The sequence below is a fragment of the Mirounga leonina genome, unplaced genomic scaffold, assembly GCF_011800145.1.
Source record: "Mirounga leonina isolate KUSES-001 unplaced genomic scaffold, KU_Mleo_1.0 Mir_151, whole genome shotgun sequence".
Classification (NCBI taxonomy): domain Eukaryota; kingdom Metazoa; phylum Chordata; class Mammalia; order Carnivora; family Phocidae; genus Mirounga; species Mirounga leonina.
Window position 1 is genome coordinate 72,913,899 of NW_023270377.1, and position 12,761 is coordinate 72,926,659.

General features: G+C 37.9%; 1 protein-coding gene across 1 annotated transcript in view; it reads right to left on the reverse strand.

Annotated features, from left to right (window-relative positions):
* Positions 1 to 12,761, reverse strand: part of GPD2 (glycerol-3-phosphate dehydrogenase 2) — a 139,898-nt gene that overhangs the window by 24,283 nt on the left and 102,854 nt on the right. The window contains exons 7-9 of the mRNA XM_035007998.1: positions 9,728 to 9,892; positions 8,757 to 8,901; positions 1,737 to 1,930 (exon numbers count right to left, since the gene is read on the reverse strand). Coding sequence (XP_034863889.1) covers positions 1,737 to 1,930; positions 8,757 to 8,901; positions 9,728 to 9,892 — 504 coding nt within the window. The remainder of the gene's footprint in view (positions 1 to 1,736; positions 1,931 to 8,756; positions 8,902 to 9,727; positions 9,893 to 12,761) is intronic.

Below are 12,761 nucleotides of genomic sequence, written 5' to 3' on the forward strand. Positions count from 1 at the left end.
AAATCAGAAGAAACTCAACTATACAATATGGATCCTTCAATTAAACTAGGAGAGTCCCTGGGACCATTTTTTTAAAGCAGTTTGTTTTGTTTGTTTGCAAATGTGTGATCACAAGATGACAAAAAATCCTTTAGGGAAAAAGGATTCATAGATTTTAGTGAGTCACATCAAGAAGAAAATTGTGTCTCTGCATGTCCTCCATTGAAGCCAACATCATAGAAGATTCCTGATATAAATAGATGAAGACTATTTTTCAAAAATCTTAAAATTTCTATCTTACTATAGAAAGATTTTCAAACTGTTACCCGCATCCAAAACCCAGAAAGCGCCTATTACTAATTCATTTTAGTTCAAAACAATAATGAGTAGCATACCAGATAGACAATAAGCTTGGTAGCTGAATAAAGAATGCTTACCCTCCAGGAGCTCCACGTGAGAATATATCTTAGACTCTTACCTATGATACAACGTTGTGATACACTAGACCAACGTTCTATGGAAGTACAAAGGATAAGGATAGGGGGCCTCTGAAGTAGAAACAGGATTTTGTCAAGATGAGAAGTTGGGGGAAAGGGCATCCCAGAGCGAAGTTTCATCCTAAACAAAGCGTGTGGTTGAAAATGCATGAACTGATTTGGAAATGACAAGACTATAAAGTGCATAAAGGTGGAGTGGTGGACTATAAAGCTGCAAAGCCAAGTCGGGACGAGCCTTGGAGTCCATGCGAGATAGTTTAGAATTTCTCCCAAAGTCAATGAGGAGACATCCAAGGGATATTCTTGAGCGAGGAGGTGATGATGAGAATTGTGTTTTAGGAGAGTCCCGATGGAAGGGTCAGACCACAGGGGGCACCAGGGCCTGACCCCTGGAAGCCAGTTAGAAGGCCCGTGTAACTGCCTGAGTGAGAAGTGAGGCAGGTATGACCAGGACAATGAAGTGAGAGGAGATTTACGTGATACTTCAGAGTGAGCATAGACAGGAACTGGACTGGATGTGGAAAGAGAAGGATCACCAAAGATGAGCACGCCATTTCCAGCTTGCGTGACTGGGTGGTGAGGCTATTAACTGAGGCAGGAAATACAGAAGGATAATGTTGGAAAACTTCTGAAACTAGCCAGGGTAAAAACTACTTGTTATATATGTACAGTAGAGAAAATACTATGACATCCAAACTAAAAGTACAGTATGCCCAGGTTAACATGGAAAAGACGTCAACTTTGGCTTTTTCAATTTAAAAAAGCATACTTATCCTTCTTAGCTAAATCCACTGTCAACACTCTACTTTTCATATAGTAAAGCTCACTAAGCTTCTTAGACTGTATATCTCCATCCTCTCATTTCTTTGATTATTTCCTATGGATATCCTATATCTGTAAATCAGATCTTCTTAAACTCCAGAAATTAAATCTCGATGCAAACATTTCACTCTCTCCTCAGAGAGCATGCGTGTTTGGAGCTCATGCATGACTCACGTACGGCCATTAGAAACTATCAGAAAGGAATTGTACGAGTTTCCATGGGAATGCAGAAAGTAGAGGGGAACAAAGGTGACTTCTTCCCATTGTTTTATAATTTGGGCCCCATAAATCTTCCAGAAGAGGTGGTCAGTACAGAAGAGTTCGAGCAGGCCTGGTGTGAAGGAGTCACACCAGGGATGTGGCAGTTACCAGTGAGAGCTGGGATGGGCTGGGAGGTATAAAAGAAGGAAAACAAACTTGGAGGGATGCATCAGTTACCTTCAACGTCACAACTCAGGTAGTTACGCACTTCATTCAAAATGAAATTGATATCTTCTTCTGAAGGAATGGGATGGTGTGTGACATCAGTTGGAGTGTCGGTAGTACCGGCTATAGTCATCTTCTGCCAGGGTAAGAAGAAGATAACTCGCCCATCACTGGTTGCTGGGTCAAGAAGTCCCATGCTCTCAGGGCTGATGGAAGAAGAAGGGTTATACATTTCTGAACTTAGCAGATGTTCAGTCCTTCATCTGCACTCTAAAAACTACTTCGTTCACTAATTGTCATATAAGCAAACAAGAAAACACATGGACTATGGCTTTTACTGCCAAGGCTCTGCCCTAGAAATTCCTAAAAGAAAAAAAAATAATTTTGGTAACAAAGAAGAACGGAGCAAGTGTGATAATAAAATTCACAGTAGAACCAGCCCTCCCCATTTCAACAATGCAAGGTTAATTACAAAAGTGGACTTCACCTTCCAATTGTTTGGGTTTTTATATTCTGGGGACCATTCACATCAGATAATGTCAGTGGGATAAATGTCTCTAATTCCTTTTATGATGGTCAATTAAGGCGAGCTCTTCAACCTTTTTTCAAGTCTATGAAAAGCATTTTCCTGGGACATTTGACACTTGGCACATCTTTCAGCATAAGGTCTCAGAAGTACATGAGAAAAGCCAGGGATCTAAGTTTCTAGAAACTAAAATGTAATCAGAAAGTTCTTTACTCCTTCGTAACCCAGATGGACTTATACAACTTCACCAAATATGAGATTTTTGACTTTATTTCAATTTTATAGAAACCTCAAGAAGTGCATCAATGAGAAAAGGGCTCAGTTTTCTCCTACTACTTAAATAACAATGTATCAGGACAACGTCAAAAAGGAGAGGCATATCTTAGCAATGACAATCTTTAAACAGATGTAAGAGGCTAAGGTCTTATGCTATTAAATCAAAGTTCAAGGATGCCTCTTTGGACAGATTACATAAAATCTTCCAAAATATTAGTCAATAATTTTCACTAAACGTATACTTAATATTCTAAAACCAAAGCATAAAACACACTTGAAATAATAGGCAACTATAAATACATAGTAACAAAACCTGTCCAATAGTGCCATTAAATCGGTAGAAACTGTTGTTTTAATGCATTCATTGACCATTCAAAGAAATTTGGAGAAGTTGATAAGGGGTGGGAGGAATCTTGAAGTGTTATGTTCAAATCGTCCCTACAAATCCTCAGTGACTGAATTCTCGCAGCAAGCCAATGTTAAAGGTATTTTCAGCTTCCATTAATGAAATTTCTTAAATAGAAAACACAATTCCATTTGGTTTAAATAAATTTCAACAAGTCCTTCCTACATCCACAAATTTTAAAGGGCAAATAGTCAAATTTTTATGTTTATCATTCCCTTGAAAAAAATGTTTTTAAAAGAACTTCCTATTGATTCAAATGTGTAAGGATGAGAGACTAACAACCGCTTAAAAGCAAACCAAAATAATTATTTTATGAAAAAGAAATCTAGGGGCCCCTGGCTGGCTCAGTCGGCGGAACACACGACTCTGGATGTCGGGGTCGTGACTTAAACTTCAGGTTGGGTATACAGCTTACTTAAAAAGATAAAAAAATTAAAAAAAAAGACCTACAAAATAACTTGTTAAAAAAAAAAGAAATTATAATCAGCTTAGCTAATGCATCTTCTTTATGTAAACTGCAAGGAGTAGGAGTCTTTCTTTGCAAAGACCCATCAGTCTCATGAAATGCTGCCATTTTCACACATCCTTTGTATACAGAAACACTGTCTACAGCACAATTGAGAGACATTGAGAGAATGGGCCACAGTTCTATTTAGCATATGCAAAAAGCACCATAGAAGTGTGTCAATCATTTAAGCCTTCAGCTAAGATCTCTTCTTCACTCAGGTTCACTTCAAGAAAATAATTTCACTTTCATTTTTATATATTGAAAACTACAAGGATAGAATATTTTATATTTTTTTGCTTTGTCTTTGTCCTAAGATTCTCTAAAAAAAAATCTTAAAAGAAACCAGCTAATTATGTATTTTGTAAGCAACTGATTTGATCCCGGGTTAATATGCCCTCCTTACATTAAATCAGTCACTTTGGGACTGGGAATTAACTCATTCACAGTTCAAGCTTCCAATGTGATAAACAGTACCATGTTGGAACAAAAGGAGAAATTCCATATCCTAAAATTTAAGGAACCCACAATATGTTGGTATATTTTATGTATGATCATTTTATGGACCAGATATCATATGATGTGCTTAAATAACTCAATAAACCTGATAAACTTCAGCATAAAATTATAATAGTCAACCACCTAGACATGAAATGCTATTAGAAAAGCAAAACTACTGAATCCTTTAAAACCTTTCAATGCAGTAAAAGCAGTTTAAAGGGTGAAGGTGATGGTTACCAACACACACATAACTGGAACCTGTAGAGAGTCAACCGCTTAAGCGAAGACATATGTGTCAAACATAAAATTAACAAGCACAGAGGGAAGACAAAGCCACTAATGAATGGTATAAAAATTTAAGAATCCACTTGGAAATACCTTTCATCAGTTCTAAATTATCTAATTCATACTCTCCCTTTGGGAAAAGTTTGTTTTCTTATGAAGGATTAATTCTGCAAGGTCACGCTAAAGTTTGAAAGTGGATATCAACAGTGATGGTATATACAGCCCAGGGAGGCAGAGGTCTTTTTCCAATATGTATGATTCACTTGACATCAGGAGGCAAAGCTTGCTGCTAATTTATGTGTGTGTCTAGGATTAAACATAATGAACATTTTTCTCATGCAGACCACTGCCTTCCTGAAGTACCCTTATTTAAACTGAAATCAATTTATTGTTAACTACTTAGCAATCAGTGTTACAGCTAACAGTATGCACACAGCAATACAGAAAAAAAAAATTTGACCTCTTGCCAGTGGTAAAAGGCATCCATAGGTAGAAGGAGGAAATGATTATTTTCATGTATTTTAGTCATTTGTTGCATTGTTGCTGCTTTTGAAAGAGCATCTAGCCACAACTCTGATGAAAATTGCAGATTTGTTCTTAATGTCAGCTCAAGAATACCTTTAAAAATAAATGATTTCTGTGTGCTGGGTTTTCTGAAATTAAAATAATCCAAACGAAACAGTTGCTCCCGTGGTACCTGTAAGTTAGGGTCATAACAAGCTTAATAAATGACATGACAAATACTCCCAAAACAGCCCAACAAGGTATACATGTGGTCCTTGCTCTACATTTTAGCAGCCTACACTCAAAAAATCAGTGGCTACTGAACTCACTGCATTTCTAAACTGACCAGGTTCTAGTGAAAATGTTAGGCTTTAAGGTACCATCAGTCGGTTTATAGGGCAACCCCAGAAGGTCTGACTCATCCCCAAGGACCTAGTCGAACCCTTGGGCTATAATTGAGTGTGACTAACTGATGAGCCCAGAAAGCCATTTCAGTCTGACCCCACCCAAGAGAATGAGTTGATATGGAGAGCAAAACCATCCCTGGGATGCCTTAAGGTCAGTGCTAAAGAGGGAATAAACCCTTAATCCAGGCCATAGTCCCAAAGGAAGGGGCTCAACTGCAACAGACCTTGAATAGGAACTAGGCTGCAAACCACTCCTTTAAGGTTTCCAACAGGATGTATAGTGGTTATAGTTCAAGGTGCTAAACATGGGGACATTCTTTTCTCCCAAAGTAGCATGAGATCCCTTACTGCATCCGAAGCATGCCCAGCTGTAACTAACACTTTCATGATTTATGGGGAGGGGCCCTGAAGCTAATGACAAATTTGGGGGGGGGGTTAAGAAAGGCATTCCGTTTTGAAAATATTACATTCAGGTGATATATATTTACATTTCTTTGAAAACACTTATCTACTCTATTAGCATATTATAAAGTATAATACCTAACTATATGTGTAGCATGACCTCTTTCACGTAAAATTTTTAAAACTATAGACAATTGTGCAAGTATAAACGCACAATTTTACGGAAGGAATCATGTGGAAGTGTTATTGATTGCCAGAGAAGAACTGAAGTAAGGGATAAGGTGGGGGACATGAGGAAGAAGAGAGACTCTCACTTTTCATTTTGTATCTTTCTATATTTCTATAGTGATTACTTTTACGTATTTACTTTTGTACACATGGGTTATCTGAGCAATAAAATGAAGAATCATATTTTGTTTTTATATTTTAACTTCTCTATATTAAAAATATCCCATGTAGGTTTTACATTAAATTTTGACTTTAAAAGAAGCAACAATCTCAATTTGGGCAAGATAACACAAAAAAGTTAATAGGATTCATTCAAAAAATACTTACTGGTCACTATATGTGCCAGACACTTCATGAAGAGTAGCCAAAAAAAGGGATATAAAGTAATCAAAGCATCATTGTCAAAATGTATACAAATTAGTTATTATCATGAGAGAAGGAACTAGGAGCTCAAAGAAGTAGCTTGCCAAGGTCATGCAGTCAGCAAGAGGTAAAGAGATGAACATCAAGTTCTGTGCCAAGGTGTCACTTTAATTTACCCTCTGTCTCCCCATTTTAATGATGGTAAACTAAGGTTTGCAGAATAAAAGGCCTGTCCCAAACAATGTCATTATTAAGTGGCAGAATTAACATAGCCTGAGACAATAGTGAAGAAAACATGAAACATGATACACAAGAGATTATATTGAACCTACTAAGATCTAAACAAATATGATAATGTGTGTGTCCATGGTTTAGGTATTATATCTACAGTCTAAGAGTATTTAAAAAAAAAAAAAAATCCCTCCCCCCAAAAAAATAACTTACAAACTAGCTGGCCTTGCATATTTTTAATCCAATACAAAATAAATGCATCTAATTATGAATGGAACTATTGTTGAAAACTTCCTATATACAAGAAACACTTGCATATTTACATATATTTACTTCTCTCCTTTCCATTTAACTAAACTGTGGTTAGCAGTTTATAAAACTCTATTAAGTACCACTGCATACATTTTTATCATTAAGCCTGAAAACACCTTGGTTTCTTCAGTCCTAAGTGAAAATACTAATGATGATCTACTTATTACACATAGACATTTAGAAAATGAGAAAGAGGGGCGCCTGGGAGGCTCAGACGGTTGGGCATCTGCCTTCGGCTCAGGTCAGGATCCCAGAGTCCTGAGATCAAGCCCCATATCAGGCTCCCGGCTCAGTGGGGAGCCTGCTTCTCCCTCTCCCTCTGCCTCTCCCTCTGCTTGTGCTCTCTCTATCTCTGTGTTTCAAATGAATAAATAAAATCTTAAAAAAAAAAATGTCATCAGGACATTTCAAAAAAAAGAAAATGAGAAAGAAATCTTGGAAGTTGGTGGATAAGAAATGGGCTTTCATATTTTTCTTGATAGAAGTATAATATTTTTCTTGGTAGAAGTGAATTTGGTACAAATTAGGTGTATCCTGGACTCTCCTCAGGAAGATTTAGTTACTGAAAAGCTCATAATAAAGCAAAAGCATCATAGAACATAGCAGGATAGCATTCCAGGAGAATGCAGACGTTAAACAAAATATAGATTTTGTACATCCATTTTATCAAATATTAAAGGATTTATATAACCTTTATGGAAGATTATTAAAATACGGAAGAGATAACTCTCATCCTAACCACATTACCTAGAAATTACCACCTTTAACTGTTACCCATAATCATATCACCTAGAGATAATCACCTTTACTGTTTCTATATACCCATACAGTGTTTAGATCATACTACACATAATCTTGAATCCTTCATTCTAGACTAACACTGTATCATTAGTGTTTTCCTAAAACATTAAAGTTACTTACAATTACAATTTTAATGACTGTATAATATTCCCTCGTGCATATATGCCATAATTTACTTATCCAATCTTTTAAGGTTAGGACTGGAAGCAGTTTCTAATATTTCTCAACTACAAATAGTATCATAATGAATAGCTGGAGCGCAGATCATTACTCCACACAAAATTGCTAGTTTGCCTACTAGATTGACTACATATGGAGATAAAGACAGTACACATGGTCCATACTCTTGGCATGGTCACATGAATTTTTTCCACAGAAGTCTTGAAATGTACATTAGAGCTAATCATTATTAATTTCTTAACTAAAACTATCAAAATGTTTCTTTTTTAGTTAAAATTTTCCAAAATATGTAAAAACAGAACCGTTTAATGTGCCCATCACTCAATTTAGATGATTTCCAGTTAATAGTTATTTTTGTCCCATCTCTATCCCTACCCATTTCTCCACTGACGATGATCTCTGTTAATATGGTAGATTCGAAATTAGATCCAATTTTTACTTGCTGTAATATTTTTCAAAACACATTTTTAAAGCCATAAACATACAAATACCTGCGCGGTCCTCATTTTCAGATCCTCCATAAGCAAATTTGAGTATTTTATGAAACTAATTTGTTGGTGTTTTCATTAAAATATGCCCTTCATGGAAATTTTTACCCTATCCACCTTTAATACTTTAATTAAAATTCAAAAATCCTAAGGCCCGGTCTCTGAAGGTGAGTACACTGAAGGCAGTACAAAAGGGGCGCCTGGGTGGCTCAGTCGTTAAGCGTCTGCCTTCAGCCCAGGTCATGATCCCAGGGTCCTGGGATCGAGCCCCACATCCGGCTCCCTGCTCGACGGGGAGCCTGCTTCTCCCTCTCCCGCTCCCCCTGCTTGTGTTCCCTCTCTCGCTGTGCCTCTCTCTGTCAAATAAATAAATAAAACCTTAAAAAAAAAAAAAAAGGTCCCAAATCATTAACCCCGAGAAATGAGTGTTGTTGTAAGAGCTATGAAAACCCCACGTCTGGATTGTATTTTGTGTTTTGGAAGAGTTCCTTCGCTTATTTCTCATTCTGAACAGCAAGCTAGACCACCTCTTATTAAGAGAAGTGAGCTGGAAGACCGAATGCGGACGATTCCCTGTGGCCCCCAGTGGGGCCCCGGCGCCCCGGGCCTCCGGTTACCTGTAATAACCAGGCATCACGATGTGGACGCCGGCGCTCGGCTGGCAGATGGCCGTGGCGTTCTCATCATCCATTTTGCGCACGGTGTCTGTGAAAGGTCCCGTAGCATTGATAACACATTTGGCTCTCACATCAAACTCCTGCCCTGTGAAAGAAAGCAGCATCAATCACATGCCCCATTTGTTTCTCTGCTCACTGATGCTTTGGATTATTAATTCGCCTATAAACTTAACCTATGGCGAAGTATACTATATACCACACTAAGTGACACTGGCAGCCGAAGTTACTGGAAAGCCACACAAAGGGCTTGCATCCGAGGGAATTTACCCAAACAAGACCACGCTGAAGAAAGGGCAGGCCACCTTTTCATCTCAGTTCTGTCTAGTTTGCAAAGTGCTCAGCAACTGAGTGCCAAACGCGAAGAAAGTGGGATGAGTAATTAAGCCGCTTTCTCCTTAAAACTCAACTGTGGAAACAGCATTGCCGTGAGACAACATATTTCTCAGCGCTGCTTCCGTTCAAGGCAACGAGGTAATTTTGAAACTCTCACTCCATGGCCACAGAACCAGGACAGGGATGAAAATCTAACCAAAGTGAAAGTGATTGACTCTAACGACGTATAAATGCACCGCCTGTGTCACTTACTTTGAAACTTGGCACATTTATTTAATTTTATTAATAACATGTTTTTGTAAAGCCAAATGGAATGCATTCAGAGCTGTGGGAATTTTGTGAGCATTTATTATTATCATTATCATTATTATTATTTAACACAAAGGGGAAAAATTGCCAAGTACCACAAGGGAAAATTTTCACGTTAAACCAGTCATTGTTGACAATAAGGAATATAATTAATAGGACTCTGAAATCTGGCTTAAATAAAAGAGAAGTGACAGAAAAATTGTAATTCAGTCATTACATAGGCAAGGCAAGATGCTAAGAAATGCCTCCCTGCTCGAGCCTCGGCATACCTGTGAGCATATCCTTACACCGCGCGCCGCTCACTCGCTCTTTCCCCGTCTGGGGGTCTGTCTTCTTGAGCAAGCTCACTACCTCCATGTAATTGGCTGTGGCAGCCCCATACCTGGCAGCAGTGAGGGCAATGGCGAGGTTCATCCGTGCGTCGTTGTGTTGTCCTGCAGCAGGGGAAAGCATCAGAGGAGGGACAGAAGTCACCTCGAGCCACAGAATGGTGGTACAGAAGTGTGTCACAACAGATATGTCACGTCGGTCCCTGTCACCCAGAATATACATGATGGCTGGTCAGCTCTCTAGGGCATGATTTAAAAACTACGTGGTCATTCTCGGTCAGGCATTTACCTGCCACTCCAGCAAGTGCACTTTGTGTACCGCAAAAGGGCAAAAAAAAAAAAATATATCCCTTTCCTACAAGAGCTCACATCGATTATCTGAAAGTTAAGAAATAAGTAATTATTCTCGCAGTTTGGGCACATATGTATATGTCAGACTTTTCCCAATACAGACAACCCGTATGCACGCAAGTGAAGCAATTCAAAACCTCAGAATATCTGACACCCCAACTGGTGTTGATTAACAATTTTTATGAGTATGTGCTCTATCTAATATTCAAAACCAAGAGCTTAATCTTCCATGGAGAATCTCTTGGTATTCTATAAAAGGATTTTTCTTGGTTTGACTTTTGATCAGAGCTCCTTAAAATGTAACATTTTTTTAAATCACACATAAAAGGTAAGAAATTAAGCAGGGCAAAATTTAATTACAGAACAATTCCTACCTGTATTTTTAAAGATTTATTGCTGAAAAATCCTAGTTTAAGAAAACTAAGGGGGAGGTGAAGGGGGGGGAAGATGATTAATCACTTTAAAATACTGGCATCACTAGAGACGTTTTCTATTTATTATTGCCAGTGGAGTTCACGCTGACCAGGAAGAATTACTCTACATTGCAGGGGCCAGGTTCTCTGTGCCCTGAATAATTAATTACCCAGGGCTAGATGTATTGAATCAGGGTTCAAATTCCCACACACTGGGATCAGTTCTATCAAGATAATACTGATAAAGGGATGAATTTGTAATGGATATTGTTGTTGATTTATGTTGCCAGCATACCAAACATTTAGTATAAATGGTTTATGTAAAGTTTCTTCCTTGTGATTCAGTCTGTGCAGGACCAGAAGCCCTGCACAGGTAATCTGTTCCAGCTAAAAGGGCAAAGTTATAAAGAGAGAATCAATGACCGAAGATTCTGCCACCCCTCCCCACAAACATCTTATTCTAAAACTGAACTAATACGATCAGCCAAGAACCCTTCCCTCTACATTAAATCCTCTGTCAGCGGAGAACATACATTGAACTTCAACATACAGAATAAGGGGTTATTTTATCCAGAAATTAACAGAATGGAAATAGGGGGAGAAAGGAACAAGAGCAGGAGTAGCTGAAGGGTAAGTGGGAAGAAAACTGGCAGCCTTTGGATCAATTTCAACTCAGCATGACCCTAAAGTTGCCATTAAAATAGTCAGGATATATATTTAAAGTTAAGTCTAAGAAACCAACTTCTATTAATGGAGGGTTCATTTAAAATTAGAAGATGCTCCACTAAGTTAGATACATGCAAACAAACCAAAGAAACTAATTAAGAATTCCATTATAGATCTCCTCTCTAAACTACAGAGATTACACATCTAAACGAAAGCGAGGAGCCATCCCATCCAATCCTTCTACTAGATTTATATACATAACAATGAAACACCCTACGGTGGTACAAGAAATCCAAGTCACGTTTGTATGGTAGGAAAACTCACACCTCACTGGGTGTGCCTTGATTTACACACAGGACAAGTCTCTGGAAAGCCACGTGTAAATTAACTATTTTAAATCCTATATGAAGTCATTGTCCAGAGGAACTAGGCAGAAATCCGATTTGTTAACTGACAGATTATTTTGTAAAGTAGTATATCTATATTACATAGTCATCTATTAAAATGTGAGGCTTTGAAAATCCAAAATCTCTCTCTTAATACCTTTTCAAAATATAAAATTTCATTTTATATTTTGGTATAAATATATTTGATATATTTGGTATATCTGGTATAGTGCATCAAGCGCTGTTGCTTCTATACTAAGAAATGCCCCCCTGATTAGCCTCCAAATCCCAATACTTTTTAAGGTAAACAAGATCGACCTCAGTTAAAATGTGAGGAGGAAAGAAGTTTCCTTGGTCCTTATTTTCCTTGCCGCCAATCTACCCAGCAGCCCTGCCTTGACTCGAATCAGCGTGTCACTTACTTATTTATGAACTAAGGCCTTCATGCTATGATTCTCACCTGCCACAATTCTCCCATTCCCACTATTCTTACTATCTAGGGTTGTCAAATTTTTGCAACTCCCCCAACATTCCTGCCATTTCACACCTTCTTGCCTTTGTCCACACTAATTCTTCTGGCTGAAATACTATTCTAGAAGCTCAGACAACCCCTAGTCATCCCTCGTGATCTGATTCAAATATCTCCCCTAGATTCTGCCTTCCCTGAGTCCCTCCAAGGCAAAGTTGTTCATCCCTTTTTCTGAGCCAATATCATATCTTGTATCTACCTTTTTCCTAGGCTTTATAATATTATATTCACCCATGTTTCCATCACCTTAAAAAAATAATAAGCCTTGATTATGACTCAAGCACTGAGACAAATGCAGGGAACACACTGGTCTCCTGGAACTCACCTGCCAGTGTAATCGCTGTATGATTTCCCACCTCCTCATCCCAGTCATGGGAAGGCAGGAAGGCTTTCTTGTTCATCTTTTGTTTTGTTTTGTTTTGTTTTCCTTGTTAGTACCAGGCACAAACAGGTTATCAAGTAATGTTAAGTTTAGCCAAATTCCATTCAGTGAGTTAAATAAACAGGTTTATTTATAGTCTTAGATATACAGTCTTATAGATTTATATCAATTTTATATAAGTTTATAAATTTTTACAGTCTTTATCGATCTATAGTCTTACCTCTAACTATGGAATGTTTTGTCTAAT